The following is a 27,380-nucleotide window of genomic DNA, read 5'->3' as shown; positions in this document are numbered from 1 at the left end:
TCTACATTTCAACAAGGAGTTGCTATTAATGGCATCAGTAATTGTCAGTCACTATATTGGAAAATTAATATAAGAAAAACATAAAATGTTCAAATAGATGTCAGGTTTGATTATGTTACCCTGGTCCAATTAATTGAACTGCTTTAAAAATCCAACTTATTTTTACAGAACAATTGAGAAATTAGTCAATTGTGCTGCTGAGTTCAATTGACCATTTTACTGATGGTAAGTCAGAGGAAGTATTTTAATGGATTTATTTTGTGGGTGTCATCCGGCTTATCAGCATGCTCTATATCAATTAAATCTCATATAGTAAATTATTCAAATACAGGCAGTTATTGTTTTGTACTATTTGAACTATTATCACCAAGCTAAACAGAAAGAAAATATCAATTTTGAGAATCATGTTAAAAAAATCAACTTTGGCAATGGAAAAGTAAACTATGTCCTAACTTTAAAACATTGTTATCAAGTATTGAAATAGCATAAAATTAAATGACTGAATGAATTCTGACATCATTAAGGAAATTTAGGAAGACAACAGCAATGTAAAAGTATAGAATAAATGAAGAAATCAAGATGAAATTGATTATTGGGAAATTCCTAATTTTAACAAGCTGTATGCAAACAAAACAAAACAAAAGCAAAAACAAAAGAAACCCCATCTAATGCTAGTGTGAAAATACATGGAAAATGACAAACCCCATCTAACGCTAGTGTGAAAATACATGGAAAATGACAAACCCCATCTAACGCTAGTGTGAAAATACATGGAAAATGGCAAACCCCACCTAACGCTAGTGTGAAAATACATGGAAAATGACAAACTTAGTGTCCCTCAATTAAAACCTAAGGATCTTTTGGATTAAATTCAAATTTAAAAAGTATACTATCTGACTAAAACTTCCAAGGAAGAAAATATACTAAAACTAAACTATAGCTTCTCTTACATTAAAAACATTTACTGTAAATCATTTATTTGTAACATAGGATCATTGTAACAGTTAAAATTGTACTAGTAAGGATTTGCATTTTCAGCAAAAAGGAGTGATGATTTTTTTCCTTCACAACTTTAATATGTTTGGGTTAACACGTATGAGAAAAAACTACTATCAGCAATTAAGGGTATTGTTTTAAGACTGCATATTGTCGTAAAGTTTCAATATAACACGGTACTATGCTATGAAATTAAGTGTGATTTAGATCCATTTTGAATTCCCTTCCAAATAATTTTATTTAGTAGGACCTTGTCATAACATCCAATATGGTTCTTTCAACATAAAGCTCTTCTTCAACAAATTGGACGGCATTCTGTCGGAGAAGACTGTTTGTGTGTGTATATTTATGTGTGTATGTGTGTGCATGCAGGTGTGCACTTTACTCTTGTAAATCAAGTCTGGTAAATTATTTCAGACACTGTCATTTGTCTTTTCAATTTTGTATGCATCTCTTTAAATGTACATTTAGAAGCTTAATGAATACTTACTATTGTCATCAGGACTCGGAAATCTACTTAGAACTTATATAGGCCTTTTCAGCATCAGTGTAAACTGTATAAATATCTTAAAGACATTTTCTAAAACGTAATATGGTACAAATCTTTCCCTGAAGTATGAGTGAAAACTTCAGCAATAACATCTTACTGATCAGTTTACACATTGATAGAGGGTTGTAATTTTCAAAGAAAACTTTTAGCTTTTACAAGAGATAAGTGGATCATTACTTTAAATCATTTGATGGACCAAATCTTTTCTTCTTTTTGTCCCCCAATACTAATTTCAAAATAGCACATCTGAGGAGTACTGACATATCTATTATCTATATCTATATATATACATATATCAGTATATGTGAAATTTCTATGGCAAAGATTATAAAAAAGAATGTCCACACTTAAGCAACTCAATTTGAATTTTCAGTTTCACTTGAAATATTTTATATTTTGAAATCTTTGGCAAGCATATCTTAATTTAGTTGTCCCTCAGTAAATGATCCAAAGAAGTTAGAGACATAACAGTCTTCAATGAAGCTAGTGACATAGAGGCAGCCCCAATATTAAAAATGATAAATACTGTAATAGTACTTAGTTCCAAAATTTGCTTATGTCAAATTCACATAAAAACTTGTTTTTCTCTTTTAGGGTTAAAAATGTCAACAGAGATACCAATGATTACAGTAAGTATATAACCTAGCCATTCATATTATTTATTCTTATAAATAATCACAGACTCCAGCTGATCACATGACCTCAATTTTCTGGCACAGGACAGTCTTTAATTCCTTACATAGTTTAGGCACATTCTTATTACATCCCCAGTACTGCTATCATTTAGTACCAGAATATTGCTTTATATTAACTACTATTTCCTTGATCATTTTAACAAATGCTCCAGAGAAAATGTATTCTGGGTTTGAAAACAGAAATTTGTATACAGTCTTGTACAGTTCATGACACATAGAGAATGCTAGATATAATTTTAAAAAGTAAAGCATACATTTTTATCTGGCCAATATTTTTCTGAGTGATAAGTTATTTGAACAGATCTTAAGCAAAATAATTGAATGTGTTTAAAAGTTCTCAGTTTCTCTGCTTCTACTAGAATACAATTTTATAAATATAAAACATTGTGTTTTTTATAAACATGTCTATTTTATGTTGTTCTTACTATACTATAAATACAACAATGTTTTAAGGCAATAGATATAAACAGGAGACCTTAGATACTTGATTTTAAATAACACAGATATATGGGCATAAAATATGTATGTTATTATACAATATAAAATATAGCTTTGTAGTCATATTATAAAACAGCATTTTTCCACCAAATCATTTGTATACTGTACTGATGATAAAGCTAGTATAGGTAATTTTGTGCTGTTAAATCTTATGTGCATAATTAAAAGGCAATACTAAAATTGAAGTTAAGTGTTCCAAAATATAATTATCAGTATTCTAGGATATTAACTGAAGAAACTACATTGGAATTTGAGGTTTTAATTGAAATACTTTACATTTTAAAATCTCTGAAAAGCATAGCTTAACTTAATTGCCAACTATTTAACAATAGCTAACGTCATAACATGGGTTATTATTGATAGTCAGTGTTATAACAGTAAAAGCATTTGGCAGAAACCCACAAATGTTAGATTCTTTGAGTGTTTAAACAGTAATGAACTATAAGTGATGTCATAGCTGCTTATAGTTATTTTCTAATTTGAGCATGTAAAACACAGAAATACTACTGTTGTCTAACCAGAACAATTACATTTTTAGTTAAAATTATTTTCTAGTATTATACCTCATATAAAATATTTTTTCACTCTCAGAATCATACAAACTTAATTTCACTGATGCTTGTTTAATAACATCAACTAGCATCTTGGATATTGAAATAAATTTTATTGCTACTTCTGTGACTCTTACACAATTACTTTAACCATTTATATCTGTATGTACTTTAAATTTAATGTGATCAACATTCTCTAGTTGTTAAATCAATTGATATTCAAAATTGCTGTTGACTATTATCTTTCTATTCAAAGTCCTTTAAATATCCTGTAAATTGCCATCAAGGCTAATTAACCATAAAATTTAAGTACAAAATCACAAACCAACACTAAAAACTGTGGCATTAAGATATTAGATTTATGGAGTAGAAAACAGTTTAGGAACATATTGCTATTCATATAGCTTAATGTCAATTTTCATAAAATGTCTTGAACAATATCTAAATCAGTTTTTTGAATACTAGCATTGATTGAGCTGAGATGTTTTTCTCCACCAAAAGCTGGGTTCTTCAACAGTTTTAAAAATCCATTGGTTCCAAGGGATGATTTAAGGAGATTTCTTGGCAGTGTCCGGCTAACCCTTCAATACATCTCTTGTAAGAAGAAAATGATTGCCCACATGTTCATGTTGCAATGCATCCTAGTTTACTACGGCAGACTTCTAAACATATACATGTCATCTATCTAGCACTCCCTGGAATTTATTTCACTGCTAGAAGAATGTGACTATATGCAATCACCATGCTTACCACATCCTGGAAATTAGCAGAGTGCCACTAAGATGATTTGAAAGCAGCTCTCAGAAGGCAAGATTTCCCTTGTTTACCATCTTAGAATGAAAGATTGTATCTCAAAGGTAGACATCTCTGTTTTTTATGAAAGTATACAGATGACAACAGAATTCAATTTTTCAGATGTAATTAAATTTGGTCATTGTAGCTAATTAAGGGATCTTTATGTCCTTCAGTTCTATCATCAAATGTTTGAGAAAATAGTATTGTATCAAAAGAGCTGCCAAATTTCATGAAATGTGCTGATGAAATTTCTCTGTGAGCATGAAGTTGAATTGTATGCTTTTGCTTATTTGGATATGATTTCCAAAGAAATTCCAATTCAAAATCTGCCATTGCAGTTAATTAATATTTAATGGCCCTATTTTAAACAGTTTAGAAATAAATATCTTAGGATACATGATATTTCATTTGTGTAAATACATTACAGTATTTGTTTAAAATCATTGGTTTGAAAAAGATATATGCACTAAATTTGGCCTACATGTTAAATCAATTACAATATTTATTTGAAAAAAATTAGTAAGTTAAGCCTGGTATTAAAAATTGAAATAGACCTGCTGGTTAAATAAATTCCATTGTTTCTTTGCATAGCTTTTAATTAAACTAATTCCTACTAGATTACTGGTACACTTGACAAAAACAACAAACATAATTCAAACTAAGATTTCATATAGATTTATATTTAAATGAATTAATATGCATTCAGGTCTCAGCCAATTTGTATAGACACAAGAATTAAGAAAACAGTTAAAAGCCACTTGTGTCTACATAGAGGACTGTTACTGCATTAGTTTTTATGGTTCACATCTGAAGCTGGTTCTTAGGAACTAGGAAAAAAATACCTTATACAATGGCATGAAGTAATCCATAATTGCCATCAAACCTCATCTTATTATCTGACTTTTCCTCTCTGCGATAGTCTGCATTCAAATTCTAGATTTTGTAATTGTAGGAATTTCCACTTTTTCTTTTTCTCAAATCTGTATTCTATAAAAATTCTAATCAGGTAATTTCCAAGAATCCTCAAATTGTATTGATTTAAGTACAGACTAATGTCTTAAGATCAAGAAAGAACTCTATAATGGCATACTATCCAGTCCTCAAAATATGTCTTAGGATCATGTGGTGGTGGTGCTATTGTCAATTACAGAACAAATACATTCTTACTCATAAGAATTTGTTTTAGCACTGCTGGGAAGAATTTCATTAAAATGAATTCTTTCCCTTCTACTTTGTGAAAGTCATCGTTGAAGCTATTTTCAAAGATGTTAAAGGTAGTTTTGTTTTCCCTAACTGATGGTGAACTTGGGCAATATATTCAGTTAAATAGAAAATTTACAAATATATTGGTATACATACATGTACTTATTTAAATTATCTCCTCTAGATTTTATATTATGAAAAGGTAACCATAAAATATTAAGCACAATTTAGTAAGTAATGAGAACTGTATGTATAATCAATGATCTGATATTGCTTTTTTTATAGACATTTAAGAATGGGCCTAAAACAGTACCTTAAAATATGTTATAGTTATACTGTAAGCAATGATGGAATTTTAAAAAAGTCTGTGTCTTCTAACTTTAAAAAATTTCTTATATGAAATGGTAATTGCGGTAACATTCATTCTCCACTCCAGTTTATGCTACCAAGATAAGGATCTAACAATGAAATATGATTCGATTTTCTATATAGACTACTTAAACACATGGATCAACAAAACCTAGGATCTGTTTGGTGTTCAGGTCCCTTTATGAAGGTCTACAGAAGAATAATAAATTTATAGACATGTAAAGAGGACCACCTAAATACGTGAAAGTGTGGGGCTCTTGTTCAGTGTTTCCATGCTTTCAAACTTTGAAAAAAGGATTTTGGCATAGACATGTCAATAGAAAATTCCAGAGTAAAACAACAAAGTCAATAAAACAATTATTTTATGGAGAATTCTGATATGCTTATATATGACCAAACAAGGCAAATAGCGTCAGAACATTAACAAGCATTAGATATTTTCGTATAAATAAATATTACGAGCCATTGCATTTAGACATTTTTATGCAATTGATATTTATTCATTTGAAGAACAGAAGTTTCACATTAAAAATATAAGTGTTGTTAGCACTGGAAAATTTTATGTCTTTTAATATTATCTAAATGCCAACTTTGAAGCTGATAAGCAGTCAAGTTTTAAACAATGAAAAAATCATATTCATAAGATCCCTTTAATGGGGAACTTATTAGAAAAAAATCTTGTGGCTCATAAAGTGCACTATTAGAAAGATTACTTCTTACATAGCAGAGATAATAATGAAACATTTCTCCTAACATGAAAAATGGTCAGTATTCTAAATTAGATGGGCAACTATTTAAAAAAGAAAAAAATCAACTAGAATTCTACAAAAGGTAATAGTCTGCTACTTTAAAAACTGCAGATTTATGAACAAATTTAATGTTTAGGTATTATATACTGATTGAAATAAAATGTATTAATTTCTTGTCTTTGTACAATCACAATATTTTATATCTTTTTAATAAGTCATATACCGTATTGCCACCCAAGTTAATATTTCATAGTGAAGTATTATAATGAAGAAAACTGCAAAACTTCTAATGGAATACTCCCTGGTTTTGCTACCATAGAGGGTGGAGAAGTGAAAAATGAACCATAATGAGGAATACACTAATTAATTTTAATTGCTAATTTGAAAATTAGGTTTCTACTCTTTATAAATTACAAGTTTATTTCCTGATTTAAAGTAATTCTAAAAACTATCTGCTAGCTTCTTCCAGAAGTGTATGTGATTATAATGTACAAAATGTAAGATTATATCACAAAAATAAACCTCTCAATTTCTTTCCTCTCCATATTTTAGCATTAAATAACTTTTGGATTTTTATAATTATGCTTTAAGTTTTAAAAATTGAATTAGTGTTATTATTTGGGTTTTAGTTATTTTCTCAGATTGCATCACAATTAAGTCTATAAGGATAAGCGGTGAAGAGATAATTTCACAAACAAATTTTCAAAAGCATACAAGATTAATTCATATGCTGCTGAGATGAGGCACAAAAAAGAAGCATTACTGAGAATCTATGGCTAAAATGATGGTGTATGACTTATGATTAAGCTTCATTACCTGCAGAGCAAGGGGCTTCCATCTCATATTTTTCAGTAAAGCTGGTGCTGAGGTAAGCATGCTCTGAGGTCGCTTTTTCAAAGTTAAGATAACACCACTCGGGTCCTCTCGTAGTGCATTCACCAAATTTTTCAACTGCCACCCCACCTGGTAACCAGCAAAATCATTACAATAAAATTGAGGTACAGCACTCAAAGATTTAATGTTCTCCCCCTTTAATAAGATTAGTAAAAAAAGAAATCACATAATTGGAGTATCATCCTACCTATTTTCAGTATATATTCAAGAAAGAAGTTTTATATTTGAATTGATTAACCATATTATTGCATTAGAGTCCATATAATTATGAGACAACATAATGGACATTTACCATATCAAAGCGGAGACTAAAACATATCTTGCCATCAAAGTGATTTGGAATATAAAGAAATTATATTGCGGTTAATACTGCTTAGCTGCTAAGTTTAGGCCCAAGCTCTTCACAAGTACAATTTAAAAGTTCACATGCCAGAAAATAATGAGTTGGCAAATCCTTGAACTAACCGCACCACATGCTTTCTCATCACCATCTTTTAGAGATATGTGATTCCAAGTGTCTTTAAATTAAGACAGATATTGTGCTACTAATAGCAGGTACAAACACACCCAGGAAACATTCTGATGCAAAGGCAGCAGCATCAGTGAAATAAACCTTTATCATGTTATAAAGATAGATTTAAAAACGACATGGTAGTGTTAATTCAGTGTAGCATCTACTGGAAATGTGTTGCAAATAACCCTGTAAGTTTAATATATTGTCTGCTAAATTTAATGAAGCCATTTAATTTAAATATCAACTCAACACAATTATGTCCAATAGTAAATGATTTGAAAACTGGTTTAGTGAATAATCATGTTAAATTATTTCACTAATCATCTTTAAAAAATTTAAACATAGAACTTCTGTTAGTTTGCTTCAAAATGCATTAGTGATGCAGTATCAGTTACTTAAGGTCCCAGAACTGGCTAGTTAAAACTGGTAGTTTTAAAGAAACATTAAAATTAATTATTGTGTATTATTTGCTTTTAAATATATATTTCATATTAATATTAAAACAGAACCATTTATATGAAGTCTAATACAAATATACTGGGTCAAAAATTAAGTAGGATTGCAAAAATAATTCAGCAAATGTTCTAGATAGTGATGTAGTTACTTCTTAGGCATCCAAGGCAAATATAAAAGATGTATTGTGTATACTCTTCATCAAGTTTTTGCTTAGAAGATATTACTCAAGCTGGAAAGAATAAGCACTTCACCAAATGAAGCTAAGATCTTAAGAGACTATGAAGAATTAATCTCAAATGTATTCCTTGTAGTTTAATGGCAGATTTTTGATGTATTTATTAATCATTCTCTAACTGATAAATTCAACTACAGATGAACTGAGTGAAGACAAGAAACCACAACAACAAAACAAAGGTGATTCAGTACTCAAAGTCTTGAATATTTGGCTATGGAACAAAATGGTCACTATGATAAATAGGAGGGCAGTACTTTTGAAAAAAATTAATGCAGATCAACTTGTATTATGGAACCAGACAAATGCTTCCTACTTTCTGTAAGAGGGGATTATTATATAACTTACAGCAATTCTGATATCTGATATCCCTCTGATAGCTAAGTAATGTCCGGATAGCCACTTGTACAAGCTAAGAGGCAACATAAGTGATGTAAATACTCTTGCCCCCAAATGAAACCTAATGTAGAACTACAAATTTGAAGGAAGACAAATTACTCATACAAAATTTAAAAATAATTTATTAATGATAATCATGCCCAATTTAGTAAATCAATTAGGAATTAAACAAGCAATGAAGAACTTATCATTTTCAACAACTCATTACACATTTATTTGTTTATAGTTTCTTTTTATTTGATGCTGTAGAATCACTATGTATAGTTTAATACATTTATATACTTTTTTACATAGGGTCTTGCTACTATAGTTCTGACTGCCCTTAAATTTTTGACCTTTTGATAATATTCTTGCCTCTGCTTTCCATGTAGTTGGATTACAAGCATAAATGACCAAGGTTGGTTTAGTTGAAGACATTTAAAGTAGCATACTTTCCTGTGAAATGTACCGTTCAATTTATTTGTTCTTTTCTGTTATACTTTCTGTATACTTTTGTAAGTAAATAATTAAAAATAGAATTACTTGTCCACAAGAAAGTGGAATTGTTTCTGATAACAAAGTTAACTTGAATATACTTTAATTTTACCTGAGTATTATTTAATAGCCAAATATTTGAGCATATAATTTGACTATGTTTTAACCAATCTGCCTACTATCACTTAACATAATGTCATCAATATTTTCAACAAAAGCAAAAAATCTATATCAAGAGCTACATGGAGTATATGCTTGGCTTACAAATTATATTTTCATTATAATGAAAGCTAAGGCCAAATATGTAACACTCTACAATTGAGCCAATATTGTAAATTCTGTAAATATTTACTATGAGGGGATAAAGAATTATGTGTGGAACAAAATAAGTCTCACGGTGGTAAAAATACCTTATTTTGGTTAAAATAGATATATAGAAGGCAGAATGAAATATAACATCATTAGTGATGACTACATTAAGGGTCATTCTCTTTAAATTATAAATAAATTCTCTTTATTTCTTTAAATTTTACCAATACATATTTGAACATTTTAAGACCAAAAAAACACAAGGTTTTAATCTACAAATAGGATACTTTGGGAAATGAAATCTTGAATATTGCATTTTAGATAACTAGTAAAATACAAATACAATTTTATTAAACAGGTGTGTTCAATAAGAACTGCATTGATTTTTTTTATTCCATGGCTGATTTTCGGTAGACACATCACTTAAGCATTAGGCTCATTTATAATAATTCTGGAATGCAAATGAAGCCCAAGGAGTAGTTTACACAGAAATATTGTAATTGTATATGTTGACTTTATTATTTGAATGTCTGTTTCCTGGTTGTCTTTTGAACTTATTAATTTAGATAATTTCAAATTATTTCATGTCTTTAGCTCCTATTGTTTTATATTGTCATACATAACAATTGTTTTTACTGTATTAGCAAATGTGATGTGTTCTTACAACTTCAGGCAGAATGATTACCTGATATGGTGCTGTGATATCATTACATTCTTGTAGTCAAGTAATGAGGTACAAAGAATTCTCAAAATAGATTTATTACCCTTTACCTTATTGAGATAGTTATCAGTGACAGATAATAAGAGAACATAGATAGAAGGTGTGATATAGGGAGGCATATATGTATGTTACAGCTCTAAGAATGTTGAGATCCTCCATGCAAAGCGCTAACTGTAAGTGTACAAATGTCAAAATAGATAAACCACATAAATGAAAGTTAATCAGTTTCTCAAGATTAACATTCTAGTTTCTAAGTTATGTTTCTGATTAGCTTTAAAATATCATGTGTGACAGAATTAAATGATAGAAATCATATATAGTAATACAGAAAAATAATGACATCCTTTCTACTGGCTTCTGAGTTTTCATGTAGTAAGACACACATGAAGCTTGAAGAAGTGAAGAGAAGACATCCTAAAGTCTACTATTATTAACAGGATAAGCCACAAATATTGGAAGGAATCAAAGTATAGAATTTAGAGATATTAGATGATGAATAAACATGGAAAAATTCACTTATAAATCAAGTGATAAAAAAGGAATTGCTTGGTTTGTGAAACAGTGAGCTCAACATCAAGACCATTTTCAATAATTTTGCAGTTCAAATGATTATAGAACTTCCAAAGTTTTAACAAGAGGGGTTGGGGTAAAAAGAGATAAGGACAGATTAACCTGTGCAGAGGTATATGGTCCTACTACATCTCTGCCTCCTTGCCCTCTCTCTGAATAAGGTATTTTTTTCATGCTGTCTTTTTATAATAACCTCTTCTCTCTTAATAGTTTCTATTAGCAACATCCGACACATGATTCTCAAATCCTTCAAACCCTTTCTGTTCCTTATCAAGTGCCTCAGTCACATACTCTGTGGTGCTGATACCTACCAAATAATCACATACTAATAGTTCACTGGAGTAGATTCTTTATATTTATATGAAATTAATTTAATTTATATTTTCCTTTTTACAACAGCTCAATGAAGCAAGTATTCAGGTAATTTTACATGTAATGAAATGGAAACAAATGATTGTGTGGAGGGCAAGATTATAAACTAAATGGTAGAGACAAGAATTTACATTCATGTCAGTTCAGTTGTATAGCACAGTATCTTCATTCGAGTATCTTCTGGCATTTCAAATGAAATTGGTATTCTACAACACAAACATTATCTTCCTTTTATTCTTCATTTGCCACCACTACCAACAATTTCCATATAATTCTCTCAAGTTTGGATTCACCTATGGATATTTAAACCATTTATCGGCATGTGCATCGTGAAAAGATCCTAGCAATTATATTTTCTTTTGATTGTCTTAATTTTAGACAGGGTACTTACTTGCTAGATTTAAACCTGAGCTGTAACCTACTTTTCTTCTAGCCTATTACATATCCACAGTACTACTATGTGCAAATGTTTTCTTCCTTTCAATGGTTTTAAATTTCTCCAAGTTATAGCTTTTTTCTCTTAAATATGGCTCTCAGATATGAGTTTATATTAAACACACCTAAAAAGCTTGCTTTTCAATGACAAACTGTTGAATTTTCCTCCAGAGATTCTGATCCAGTAGTTGTTAGGTATGAGCCTAATAATTTGCTGTGCTTTCTAAATTGAAGTTTCCATATGATATTGATGCTACTTGCTTTTGGTCTGTGGAAATCATACTTTGAAAACTGTTATAAAAAATGATGAGATCCCTGGAGTTAGTGATTTGCCAATGTCTACAGTATTTTATATGCATTTAAGACCAGACATAATAACATAAATCAATATTTACTGAGTGCCTTACAGTATACTTATAATGGCAAATGCAGCATAATCTGTGGAGCATTAATGAACATAATGACCACAGGATGAAATGAACAGGTAAACAAATACTTAGACTAAAATGAAGGAAATAATTCATTAGAACAAGTACAAGGTATGTAGGAGAAGCATCTCACCCCTGCAAAAAACAAGGGGGCAATCCAATGCATTCTATCCTTGGGTGTTTGGGAGAAGGTTTCTAATTAGTCTAAACTGAAATCTTTGGTGTTTGGAGTGAAGGACACACAGAAATTCAATTGGTAAAGAAACCTATCTAACAAATTATCATAAGTTTGAACAATTTTCAACAGTTTAGTGAGGGTGAATGACAGACCAAGGGAAAGATAAGGAGGCAGGAGAAAGAAGCAGATCACTATTAGTAGCTCTGGAAATTGAACAATTAAGAGTTGGTTAATGAAAGCTTTCATCACATGGTAACAGAAAGGAAATGATTTTTGCAGAAGTCATATTTAGGATGTGCGCTATCTTTAAGTTGAGAATGGGTGATCCATTAATACAAAACATCTTGGCTGCTTCAAAGTAAGATCAATAGGTCCCCCTCTCTGCTGTGGGTCCCAATTCAGCATCAATTGTAGCCAGCTTTCCATGGGTTCTACTATTAAACTACAAAGGCTGTTTGCTTGTACTTTTTCTGTTACTTCTAAAATCTTACCTACTCATAAAGGCTCATCGTTTTTGCAATACCCATCATAATGCCTCTTTTAACAAGTAGAGCCCCATTTTCTTCATGTGAATCTTGCAATACTGTATCTCACCAGTTTAATTTTTACCTTACTCTCTTTCTCTAGTTACCATAACAAAACTGGTTTCTGAGTTAAAACAGAATATCATGTTTAGACATACTCGTCAATAAATAATATATGCTTTATAAAAGCAGACAAGAAGTATATGTTAATTTCATTGATGAGATGATGATGATATGAGTAATATGAGAACTAAATGTTTCAGTGACAGGAGAAGGGATGCCATTGGTAAGATTTTAGATACCCAAGTCAAGGTTTAGACAAACAAATGTGATGGAGGAAGTCCTTCTGTGTATATGTTGATAAATAAAGCACTGTTGGTCAATAGGGAAGCAGGATAGGTGGGACTAGGAGTCGAGGAGAATTCTGTGAAACGTAGTGAAAGGGGAGTCGCCATGTGATCCTGGGAGGAGAGAACACAAGTCTGGTGTTCTCGGTAAGATAAGACCTTATAAAAATATATACTAGTAATTATGGGTTAATAATTAAGTCAGAGCTAGCCATTAAGAAACCATAGCAAATGGCCAACAGCTTCATAATAAAACAACAACAACAAAACAAAGCAAAACAAAAAAATGTTTAAGTGACAATAAAATAATCTGAAATTCCAAAACTGGTTTAGTATTTATATAAAAATCAAGATGTAGCATTAGCATTTTTATATACAATTAAAATTTGCTATATAAAAGGATAAGTGACCTCCCATCTAGAAAAAGTAATATACTTGATATTAAATGTATTTACCAAAGAAACACTACAATATTGCTTGTACATAAATATTTAAAAAACAGTATTTTATATTAAATATTCCAGATCTAAATTCATTGTAATGTGATTATGACAAATAATAGAACAGTGAACAAAATTTTACAACTAGTATAACTTTTTAAAATTATTATATTTGCCTTACACAAAGTATGTTTTATTATTAACTCTAGATAACATTTTTTCACACATGTTGAACTAATGCTAGCCTTTCCATTGGGCAAGTTAAGAAGAGTGACTAATTTTATTACTTACTAACTTATAACAAACCCATATCACATATATCAAGGTATATTTTGTCTAAAATTTCCCTAGAAGGTCACTAAGATTCTGAATGTTAGAAGCTAGAAATTTTGGTTTTAACTGTTTTTGTAAGGCTGAAGAAGTTATCAGTGTTCCTGCATAAAAGGAAACACAGTGGGGATGTTCTGGACAAATGGCTGCCTGGAGTGAGAACACAAGGGTCTTTGGGTTGCTGCTGTAGAGACAATAGATTTTCATTCCTTTGGGCACATAGAGTGAAGAGGTCTTTATAACAATCCCGGGTCTATTGGTTTTCCAAATATCTGGTGAGTTATTTAACTAAATTATGAAATAACAGGCATTACTCTTTGGACCCTTGTAGGAAAACTTACAAACATTCATAAACAAAAGAATTTAAGACTATCATATCAATCTAGACATTTTCCTTTTTCATGGCTATACGTGGAACTACAGAGATCATCTATATATCCACAGGTAGGAAAGGAGAATTTTTCTTAAAATTCTTTAAAAATATTGACCTTCACAAAAAGTTTCATTATCAATATTTCCATGTGTCTGTATGTACTCACATTCTTAGTAACCCAATGATAATATATAAATTATACCTTTTCTTAAAGAAAACTTAAAAGACACTAGATAAATATGTGATGTTAGGGGTTATTCTCCACTTATATGTCTTCCTCTCTTTTTATAAAAGCACTGAGGAGAAGAAAGTCAATGCATAAATGATTGCATTATGGCTAAAGACTAGACCTTTGCTAAAGATTTTTGCACTGAGGCATTTATTATAACCTTTGGTTTCTTAGAGTTACTAAAAAAATACTGAACTATCTAGTAAATGAATACTTTGTTAGTGATTTCCTTTTACTTTAGCAAAACAAGCTCCCTAGATGAAATGCCATAGTAACACACATTTCAGAAGTATTGAGTTCTGACATCCCCTGTCTCTCAAAGATCCTAGAACTAGGTCCACACAATTCACCTTCAATTTTTCACAAAATGTGAATGAAAATCCTACAATCTCAGTCATTTGAGATACTGTAATCTTACTTTCATACAATCATTCATTCCTTGAATATAAGCAAGGAGTTATTCATGATCCAAAGGTAAACTAATGTATATATCTTGAGTGAACAAAACATATGTATAGAAGTGATTTTAAGTTCTACAATAAAGTAAATTTAAAAGATAATTCAGAGTAGACATTCTAAGTTTTATCCATTCTAAATAAAACCCTAGTGTTAATAGTTTACACAGATAATTGGAAAACATAGTCATAGGATAAGATAAAAAACAAATATTTAAAAATGGAACATGGAATTAAATATTTCATTTTCATAAGGGAAAATGTCCTCACAGTTTTATTATTAGTGAATAACACTTCACTTTACATCTTCCATAATGCTAAAGTGCAATTCTCCAATACAACATGAATGTCAAGGCATAGGTAGTTACTTTTTAAAGGACTTTTGCTTTTATGAGGCTTAATTTTAATATAAATCTTAGACCATGATGAGTTGCTCATCATTTGGATACATACATATCTTCAATACTTAATATTTTCACATGAATTTTAAAGGGTTATATGTAAGATATGTGTATGTATAATGTGTGTCTTGATCTGAGTGTTCAGTACTTAAAAGGAAAATTTCTAAGAGAGAACAATTTCTTATTGCCAAGATAGATAGAGCAAGGAAATAAAGTAAGGCAATTTCAGCTATCTAAGAAGTTACATTTTTCCCTCTTAGATGCCATTCATCAGTCATCCAAATGTTATGAGGCTTACATCTTGATTAAGAAGAAAACAGCAAAAATGGTTTTTCCCTTTAATAAATCGCACACGCACACATTCCTATTTCTGCAAACAATGATTTATATTAGGTGTATCCTCTGTGTTACTAGCATCTCTGCATTGGTAAGATGATTCTAAAGCTATGGGCATAGATCAGTACACATAGCTGACTTTTCTTTTTCCCATTTTAACATGGCATTTGTTAATATAATCTCTTAAGGCCAAAAGTTTGTTTTGGAGGGTTCATAGTATTCATTCATATGTGCAATGAAAACTAAATCAAATCCAAATTTATTTTAATTTCAGCACCATTCCTGATACTCTTTGATTTATCCAAACAGTAAAATTAATTGAGTTTGAAAGGTATTGCTAGGGAAAGGAGTGGAAGAAGGCAATCACGTTATAGCAAAAGGGAAAACTGTGGGGGTGAATCTCTGATCATATAATACAGAACATTAGTCCTTTAGAAAGACTCACAATAATACAGACTTTAAAATAACCTTTATCAAGGTATCTGTATGAGTTAAAATTCACAACACTGCTGTGTCTACATAATTTTAAATTATTCTGTTTTAATCATTCCTTCCTATAGCTCAATTCTGTTCTTCAAAATACACTGAAAATATATCTATTTTAAAATAAAGAAAATATTCCTAGTCACCAAAGTTATGGAATTAACCAATACCTCATTATCTTAAAATTTAAATTTCTCATTTATTGATTCTGAGAAAATATCCATACTTCTAAAAATATCAGGCTTAATTTAATTTTGGAGCCCAAGTCACAAAAAAACAATTAAAAAGCAAATTGACCCTTAGAATTAAGAAGTAACAGACTTTCTGGGAGGTAGTGATGCAAGTCTTAAATCCCAGTAGGCAGATCTCTGTGAGTTTGAGGCCAGTCTGGTCTACAGAGTTGAGTGCCAGGACAAGCTCCAAAGCTACAGAGAAACCCTGTCTTGAAAAACCAAAACCAAACCAAAACACACACAAAAATGTATAATTTCTTTGAATAATTTTAAATTTTCATTTACAAGTTATGACAAAGTTATAGCTATTGAAAAATACTTCTAAATATTGCAACATGTCTACATTACAATACAAAATAAACCATATATATGCACATGTATAGTTAACTAAATACCATTCTAAATATTTATTAATAAAAGGTTTTAGTCTATAATTTCCACAATATAGAAATTGTCTTTAAAACTCATTTTATCAGAATTCTGACAACACAAGAATGGTAACTTGATGTAAACCTTCAATGGATACAGTCAACTATACATACCATATATTCTAATTTAAAACAAAACCTTTCCTACTATGAAGAAAATGTAGCAGAGGACAGGGTGAAAAGAAATGTAAATAAGAATATGTGAAACTTTATCTGCAAATGCTAATAATAATTTTATTAATGGTGTTGAATACTAGGGATAAGTATCCTAATTTACAATTAATACTATTGCCTATGGGAATTTTCTATGACATGGTATTCTACAGTATTTTTCTTTCATGTAATAATTTTACCAGAATGTTAAATGCTATCTAATAATTTCCACCCCTATTTCTCATAGGAAGGATTAGATGAAGCTAATATGACAGATTCTTGATTTTTTTTGTCAAGGTTAGGAAAGGGCTGAGATTACTTATACCAATTTGCAAATGAAATACACATTTAAACTGAACCTAGATTATGTAAAAGAATATCTGGCAATAGATACATATAAAAATCAATTGTAAGCTATCATTTAAAATTTCATTTAATAACTAGATTATATTTATCTGCACAGTGGCACTTAAAAGGTATTTTGATAACAAAAATAAGTTACAGTAACCATTCAAAAAAATCAATTACACTCTTCACAGTAAAGTTACTATGAACTTTATAAATAAGAAAATAACAAATCAAGACAAAGAGGTCTGCCAAGAAAAGAAATTGGTTGACAGGAAGTTACATTTATTAAAGTATAACATAATTAATAACATAACTAATTTATTTTATATAAGGATCAATAGAATGAATTCTAGTTTGATAGCAGAAAGACAATGAAATATTATGGTGGATGATAATGTAATGAGTTGATTATGCAAAATAAATAATACAATTTATGCCAAATAAGTAATACATTAAAACCAGTTTGCATACAATTTAATGATGAAGTTCAATTTAAATAATAAAATAAAGTCATAAACTACTATATAAGACAAATAACAACATTACTATGTGTGATCCATTGTTTAATTTTACTGTCTTTTATATTTTTTACCTTTCTAAAAGATAGTATTTTATATGTTCTATTTTAGAATACCAATTCTGGAGAACCCCAATATTGTTCTTGTATTTTATTATAAGACCCATTTACTGACTTTGAGAACCCATCCACCATAGAGGTATACTCTCTCAGCCTAGACACATGGAGTAGGGCCTAGGCCCTGTCCCTAATGATGTGACAGACATTGAAGAATCCCCATGGAAGGCCTCAACCTCCCTGGGGAGCAGATGGAGGGATGGGATGGGGGTTTGGTGGAGAGAGGGAACTGGGATAGTCTAGTAACATCTTGTGACTATATGAATAGAAATACCAGAAACACTGCCATTTGAAGCCTCACTTTTCAATATTTTGGGCTTAAGGGATTATAAAATAAATAACTTCCCCCTTGAAAAGGGGAAATAGAATAGGGAAGGATAAAGAAAATTGAACAAGGCAAGAATGGAGGAGAAATAGTTAATTGAGAAGAGATACATATAGTGGGGAGAGGAAAATAAATGAATTAGGAAGGAAAAAAATATAAGGACAGAATTTATTTAGAAAACTGGGGAGAAAGCACATTTAGTGTCAAACAGTATCATGATATACATGCTACTAGATATCACCCAGGAAGGAGGTTAGAGTTACAGGGGAACACAGGAAGATGAACTTTAATATATTGTGATTATGTTGACTTCTCTCCTTTTCAATAATGTTTTCTTATTTTGGGATTTAAGAACAAAAAGGTGAAGTCACAGTCAGAAATGAGAAGCTAACTGAGAATTAGAGAGGCAAAGCCAAAATTAGAATGAAGTTCCTAAGTAAGTCAATAGTCCTTCAGTCTTTTCTCTTCCCTTCGTCCCCTTTGCTATGACTTATAAGTCTTTCTCAGTAATGTTTATCATCTTCAGTGTAAAAAGGACACTATCTCATAATGTTTCTCTTCCATCTCTCAGTAATCAGTGATCAACAATACTACTCATGCAGTCTATCTTCTTAACATCTCAACCTGGTTATTCCATTTAGGTAGCTTTTATAACCAAATCTATTGAACCATGTGTGCCAAAATCTTCAAGAAGTGCTAGAAAAGTTTTCCCAATCACATTGATATGTTTTAATGCTAACACAAAATAGAAGGAGCTTTTCCAAATGCCAGATTCAATCACCATATATATCCCCTTCTTTGAAATGATATATCTAATAAGAAAGTGTCTCCTTTGATTATACTTAGAACACTCACACGAAAAAAAAAGAATTAAGCTGTAATTTAGCAGATTTGTTATGGATATGCCCAGATTTTTAAAAATAATTATAGTATCATCAACAAAAATATGCCTAAACTCCATCATGAGGGCACAGTTGCTGGTTCAAACTATGTCAAAGTGGTAGGAAGATGGAGAAGGAGTTAGAATGGGAGGAGAAGGAGAGACAGGAAGGGCAAGATGAGAGAGAGAGGGAGAGAGAGAGAGAGAGAGAGAGAGAGAGAGAGAGAGAGAGGGAGGGAGAAGAAGAAGGAGAGGGAGAGGGAGAGAGACAGACAGAGAGAGAGACAGACAGACAGACACAGAGAGAGAGAAACAGGGATTGAGGGAGGGAGAGAGGGAGGTGGCAGGGGAGTGGGGAGAGGGAGAGAGGAAGACAGACAGACAGACAGAATCTGGGGTGTTTTCAGCAGCCTTGGAGGAGTTGATCTTCGCTGGCAGGGAAGACATGCAATAGGAAGCACTCTGCTTTGCTTGGATAGTCATGATTTTTTTTTCTTCTTCCTATCTGGCAGTTTCTCAGCCACAGAAGTATGTTGATGTGAAAAGATTAGAAGCTTATAATGAAGAATACAGCAACATGAAAATGGACATGTAACTTCCAGTTTCACTTAAAGTAATTAAATATATATATATATATAATTTAAATAAAAGAACATAGGAGAATCACACACATCTAATTGGACATGAAGAGGTAAGAGACGTAAGAAAGTCAGTTACTATTGATTATATGGAACATACTAGCCATTCAAAATAACAGCATTCAAAACTTCCTGTTATTCATTTATCTTTCATTAACCCTCATGGGAATATTTAAAATTGTTTTTTCAATGAAATATAAAGAGAATGAGTAAGTTTTTATATTGCACAATACTAACTGCAATACTAAGATTTTGAAATTACAGAAAACTACTGAGACAGTGTCATTGAAAATAATAAGATTTAGCATCACCGTTTCTAATTGTTGAATCAGGAATGGTATAGGCTAATTCTGATAATATTTCATCACTCTGGTGAATTAATTAATGGATTCAATAATTTATAATATTTATATATTTCAAGTATATTATACTACTTTTAATTCAATATCATAGCCAACCACTACTCTACGTTTTCATGACTAGAGAGGCTGCAAGGAATAATTGCAGGCCACAAATATTCACACTTGCTTCAAATGATTCATCTACCTACCCATGCTTTAGCAGTTTGAAAACTCTGTGTTTTGAATAATGTTAACACACTATCCAGACCATAACACAGGCAACGTTAAACAGAGAGGGAAGGCTAGTTTACATTAAATGAAGAAAAATCCATGCACAAATATACCTCTTACTTGAGCATCAAGAAGAAAATCTGGTGATTAATTACATTATTAAAAACAGCTACTTTCATGAAACTCGATGTATCTTCCTGTTTCTGTTTTAATCCCAAACCCATTTGTTGGCTCTAATAGCAGTCTATAAAGAAACAAGATTCTAAGTGGTTCAACGACAGTATTTGGTAAAAGGACAGAAGAGAGGTAGGAAGGTAAACTGTTATTGAGTTCCTAATGTGTACCAGCATTTGTGGTAGGAAATTTGCATATATAAGTCATCCGAGGGAAATGAGCTCAGAGAGAAACGGTAGTAAAGATGAGCTTCAAACCTAATTCTAATTTAAGTTAAATGGATTCTCTACTCCAGTTATGTAAATTCTCACTTTCTGTCCTCTTTACTTCCTAATATGCTTCACCCACTTAATGTCACATTGAATCTTGAGATTTACTCAAATGATTATTAACTTATTAGGATTCTTACTCCTTTGTTTGATAGTTTTATAAGTGGAACAGTAGAAGGGTACAATAAGATTGAAGTAGGAGCATGGAGTCAGAAAGTTACAAGATGTTGAAGAATTAAATACTTGTATGAGTCTTATTTCCACGTACAACAAATTTTCTACGGGATTTATATAAAGAATAAAAATATAAAGTATGTGACATAATATCTGTTTAGTTACATAGTGAAATTTCAGTTACAGTTAATGTTTCTAGAAAAGGCGAACTACTCTGTGATAACATTAGTCATTTAAAGTCCCAATTAAACTTCACAGCAAAAACTAGAGCTGTTTTCCCAATCCTTATTCTATGCAGTTTTCAAAATATTAACCATTCTTGTTATGAAAATGTGTATGCACATTCTCATAGAATTTAAATGTCACCAATTCGTACAGATTTTATTAGTTCATCTGTAAACTTTTAGACTTTGATATTCATTTAATGAATGTCAGATCTGTTCCATGAAGAGCACTCTTTAAACAATTTTCCTTTCCAGTAGAGACTAACTTCCAACTTTAATTTGATCAAGTGCAAATTCATGTGGAAAATATGCAACAGAGGTCTATGTTAAAGCCTCTTGCAGAGAAGGAAGCAATATGAATAGCGATGTCCTGCAATAGTTGCTTCATACCCTTGTCCAAATTCTCACACTATTGGTCCAGAAATTTCCAAAGAGCAATTACTTTGAACAATACCTCTTATAGTGAGTTATTAGTCATCAGAACTGTCATAGGGTTCTTTGTGTATTATCAGCATTTTATTGTTTAGTACCAGCCACATACCAATACATCTTGTTAAAAAAATTTTATCCACTTAGAAACATTTTTAAATTTCATGATCATTGGGAGCCTTTCTAAACTTTCCCCTTGAAAAGGTCTTCCTAAATTTTCTTCTCTCATTAGGACATATGGAAGCAGTTTGAGCACAACAGTGAGAACAGGAAACAATTACTTATCCTAAAGTTACAAAACTACATGTAGAATATTTTTAAAATCCCCAAACATTTAAAGATGAAGATTATTATATTGATAATATCAAATTATTTTAATTTCAAATTCTGGAAACAGACCTTATGCTTGCCAAAGAGGGGGAATAAAGAAAACCATCTGAGGCATATAAAATATACATAAATGAATACTGTTCATTTTCTACATCTTTGAAAATCTACCACATCTATCAAAGACATTAAATGCCACTGGCATTCATAGTTTTGTGAGTAGATTTGTGAGTCTCACAGGGCAAGATATCTTTGTGAACTTATTTAATTTAGCATAAAATTTTTAGACCTAAAACTATATTTCCTCTTGGCAAGCCAAGAGCCAAGTCAGCTATTGAGGATTATAATTTTTACAAAAATGTGCATTTGAATTATGCCCAAATCCTCTACATTTCAATGAATAAGTCAATGTTACAACAGATAAATTAATATATATGTATATATAACCATTAAATTTAACTAGTAGCTAATTCACAAGTATATATAAATGAAAAAAAATATGTTATGCTAGAAAATGTCAAATTTGTAGCAAAACTATTTCCTCATTTTTCAAAAGTCCATGTCTTACATTCTGTCAAACAATTTGGAAGAGTAATTATTCAGTTACTTGTGAAAGTTCTTCAATTATCTTCTATAAAACACTACCTTTTAAATTCACTGATGTCATTTGAAAGATTTTAGTAAATCTTTAAATTAGTTTCTCCCACTGACTCTTAATGTAATTATACATACCACAGTCTGATGATTAACTTGAATCACTTCATCACCAGCGTGGATTTTCTTGCATCGATCTGCAGGTGACTGAATTTAATATAAAAGAAATGATAACATAAGGTTTATCAGCTTTTTTTCTTCTGGGGACATTACAAAAATTCATCTCTTTAATTAGATCTTAAATTAATCATAATTTTCAGGTAATTACTATAATGTGCTTACTGATCATTAAAACATGGCTTGCATTCTGTGTATAGCCACTGATGAAACAAATATGAAATCATACATACATATTTACATTGGAAAACAATAACATCTTTCTGAAAGCATTAAAGAATCATAATAATTGCTATTAAACTTGGCAAACTTAATCCAGAAAACTGTGCTAAACACTACTATGCAACTTTTCTGAAGATATATTTCACAAACAGGCAAATTAAAACAAAACAAAGAAAGAAACAACAAACACTGAGAGAGAAAAACAGAAGGTGTGGAGTTGGAAGTGTAGGGAGGATCTGAGAGGAGACTAGGAAGGGAAACTGATATACTGTATGAAATACGCTGTACAAAAATATTTTCAATAAAAGCAAAAGTAAAAATATGTATGTATATTTCACAATACTAAGAGTTTTAGTTAGGCCTGTCGCATTTAATATAAATAATCCATATTAATGCAAACAGATCACTATTTTCAGGTATATGCATATAATAAGCATTAAAATTTGAAGCTGGATAATTAAGTTTATAATTTGTTTCACTATTTATAAAACCAATCCAGAATAATACAGAACAGAAAATTAAACCACATGCAGCAATTAGGTCAAGCCTTCATTATATAACATTCTCTCCAAGTATCTAATTACAAGATCATGCTGTTTGTTTCATACCCTGTAATACAATTGGTTGAAAAACCACACTAAATTAGACAAAATGGCAACATGTCTACAGTACATAACAATTTCATCATTTCACTTACTTAATATGAAATTAAAAACAAAAATAAATAAAGCCAACCTAGTAATTTGTAAGTTTTACAATATATAAAGAAAACTAAAACGAGATTTGTGACAGAATTTTTTTAATTCTCCATGTCTTGTAATAGATTTTGCAGCCTTATTTTTCTAGTTAATATTGATTAATAATTATATGCATTTCAGGCATCTTTATGTGGCAATATGGTCTTGTATACTGACTACACAGATGGATTTTTATAAAACATATTAATCTATTAATGTAATAGATTTGCTTGTGTTCTGAGATTACTCAGTAGCATCTATTAAAAAAAATAAAGAAACATAGTGTTGTGACAGAACCCAGAAAATAAATTCTTATCTTTGAGACCCATGAATGTGATGTAATTTAAAAGTGATTTTGTGTTATTTGTGTGTGTGTGTGTCCCCATTCGTGTTCATGTATGTGTATGTATCTAGGCCACAAATTGCTTCACTACCTTATTTATTCTTTCTTCTTAAAATATATGTATTTACTTAATTTGTATGTGGGCAAGCTTGTATCTTGGTGGCATGTATGGCAATCAGAGACCAAATCTAGGGAGTCAGTTATTTCCTTCTATTATGTGACTTCCAGGGACAGAAGACAGATCATCATGCTTTGTATTATGTACCTTTACCCGCTGATCCATCTTATACACCACTGAATTTTTTATTTTTATATTTATGTAGTATGTGTTTGTGTAGTGGGGCAGTACAGAAGCCACAGCATGGCTATGGAATTCAGCAGACAACCTTAAGGAGTCAGTTCTCTTCATTTACTGTACTGGTTCCAGAGATCGACTGACGAGTCCTCTTGGTGGCACCACCACCTTAATTTTGGGACAGTTTCTCTAGGTGAACTGGAGCTCATGGATTAGCTATACTGACGGGCCTACCTATGTGCTCCCCTGGCACCAGAGGCCTTCTGAGGTAGCTGGCTGTTATGCGGGCGCTTGGAATCCAAATTCAGGTCCTCATGTTTGTATTCCAAGCACTCTAGCACAAACTTAGCCATATTTTCAGGTCAGTTACTTTTTAAAAATTCATTTCCAACTTTTAATTATTTTGAAAACATGGAAGGCTTCAAATTATATGATCTCACTAGAACAAAAGATATAGCCTATAAAAAATTTATCATAGGCTAAAATTCAAAATAATATTCCAAAAAGTACATTATTGAATGAACTAAGAAAACAATTAGGGAGGTAGATTCTTCTGAGATATGAACCCTATTCTAAAAAAAAGTCAGTGTATCACAAAGTATCTTTAGTAGGTGGCAATTTTTCCATATCAGACCAGTAAGTATCATGTAACAATTCTGAAAGGATTATAAATCACTACTGCAATAGTGCTAGTAACTTTTATCATTTGGCTCAAAACTGAAAACTGATCTTTTCTCTTTTTTTCTTTTTAAAGAGGAATGGGAGAAAAATCTAGTAAATGCCTCTGGTCAAGATGTTAAAAATATCATATCCACATAAAGCTTTAAAAAAAGAAAAGAAGAAACTAGTCTGGTCTAGAAAGTAAAAAATCAGAGTAAGCCATACAAATTATAGACTTTCATTGTGGAATAGTATCTCAGGAATCACTTCCCCTAATTCCTCACTTCAAACATAAAAAAACCAAACAAAGAACTAGGGTACAGCAAAGAAAAAATAAAATTTACCAACTTTAGTGATTGGCTTCACTCAACACAGAACTTCTAATTACAAATTAAGTAGGGTTCCAAAATATTAAAATATTATCAGGAGAAAAATGATCAAAGTATGAACTATGAATGTATTAATATGTGAAACATGCCCAGATTCAAATGTTCCTTGCATCATATAACTATTTACCAAGTTTCACAGAGTAAGTAAAGTATATGAAGCACAGCATTCACAAATGTCAGGTAAATGGGCTTCTTAAATGACCAGGGAGTACATGAATAATCTAATGAATGGTGGCAACAGTGTAGTTAGTGCTTACTGAATTTCAAACTAGGAAATATTTCACAACATGCGTTTTATTGATTTTCATTATGTTCATTATTAATATCAAATATGAAGGTGCTACAACATTCACCTACAGTGTTTCACATCCAACAAGAAACCAAAAAGTTACATCAGTAATTAATTAGAGTTAATAGGGGAATTAAATGCAGAAAGCAGTGATTTCGAAAAAGAAAATTTTGGTAAAACATTGAGATCAATGATAACTGAAATGAACTTAATTCCACCACAGTATTCTACAAAGGAATACAACATAAACATACAATTTGTCTGAATCTCTAAAGGAAAATAACAACAAAATCAAAGTTTATCACCTGCTTACGAAAGACAAGAAGAGAAATCTGGGATAATTAATGGTTTTCTATTACTCAATTTCCATTACGCTAATCATGTTAATGACTTAATATAGTTATATTTCTCTTTTTAAGGCATAGCTATATAGTTCTGTTTGGCATTATCCTTAACTTGCTTATTTGATTTTTACAACCTAGTGAGGTATATACTGCTGATAATCTTTTCCCAATTTATAGTCAGAACACCTGCTACCATCATTTCATAAAGGAAGGATGTTCCTAGGATTCTGGGTCTGTGGAAGAATCTTAGAATTTAGATTTTTAACAAACTCACAAAGTAAGCTGATGCTCCCAGTGGAGGAATCTTACTGGTAAAACCATGCAGCAATAGCCCCACTGCATTGAACTTAGTTATGCTGCAAGTGTCCAGAAAGCCTGGCTGATTAGATGTTTCTCACAACAGTTAAGTTTCTTAAAATAACTAAACTAATTGACAGATGGAAGCAGATTATTTGTCACAATACCTTGTCATGAGTCAGAAAGTACTTAACAAAGATAATTCTCTGGCCTAAAAAAGAAATCTGAACTTCTCTAAACAAAATGAGTAAAATTCCAATGTATCCAGAATCTACTAATTTACTATGTAGTTTTTGATATGTTCTTGGAGTCAACATTTAGCGTCAATCATGTGAAATATATACATATTCAAATTGGAAATGTTTTAATACTTACGTTTTCTGTGGTTCCAGTAATTACATGGAGGCCATCATATGTGGATTTAATATACATACCCTAAGAAAAAGATAGGATCAGGAAAAAGTGAAACAACAGACATGTTTTCAAATATAATATGATATAATTTTATTCATGAGTTAACAATGCAGCCTTAAAACGGGCAAGAAGTTACTAAGTGAATGTTCAGGTTTCTAAAGGTTGTCTAAAGAAGCTTACATCCAATGAAGTAACTACTTGGTAATTTAAATAAAATTAAAGACAAAAAATTCAGCATGGTATCTCAATTTCATAAACATAGCTCATTCTTTTAAAATCTATACTGTATATCCAGTGGCAAAATAAAGATCATAATTGGAAATTCATTTTTTGTATATGTTATTAGCCTATTATACTTGCTAAAAGTAGGCATCAACAGAGATAGTCTATCTGAAATTAGCTGGAGTGAAACAGTAATAAAATCTTACTTCTGCAAATTTTGTTTTGTTATAGTGTAGCATCCTGTATTTTATTTTGTAGTATTTTGTTATTTTCCTGATATACA

General features: G+C 30.9%; 1 protein-coding gene across 5 annotated transcripts in view; it reads right to left on the bottom strand.

Moving 5' to 3' along the window:
* The window catches only part of Cnksr2 (connector enhancer of kinase suppressor of Ras 2), a 222,923-nt gene that overhangs the window by 96,549 nt on the left and 98,994 nt on the right, over positions 1–27,380 (bottom strand). For 3 of the 5 annotated variants that reach the window (XM_005074247.4, XM_005074246.4, XM_005074249.4), the window contains exons 7-9: positions 26,837–26,896; positions 22,847–22,915; positions 7,223–7,369 (exon numbers count right to left, since the gene is read on the bottom strand). In XM_005074247.4, coding sequence (XP_005074304.1) covers positions 7,223–7,369; positions 22,847–22,915; positions 26,837–26,896 — 276 coding nt within the window. The remainder of the gene's footprint in view (positions 1–7,222; positions 7,370–22,846; positions 22,916–26,836; positions 26,897–27,380) is intronic. The other 2 variants (XM_021229609.2, XM_005074248.4) reach the window with 1 other exon arrangement.

Source organism: Mesocricetus auratus, unplaced genomic scaffold (genome assembly GCF_017639785.1).
Source record: "Mesocricetus auratus isolate SY011 unplaced genomic scaffold, BCM_Maur_2.0 Super-Scaffold_100003, whole genome shotgun sequence".
NCBI classification, from domain to species: domain Eukaryota; kingdom Metazoa; phylum Chordata; class Mammalia; order Rodentia; family Cricetidae; genus Mesocricetus; species Mesocricetus auratus.
This window is presented reverse-complemented; position numbering and strand designations above follow the sequence as displayed.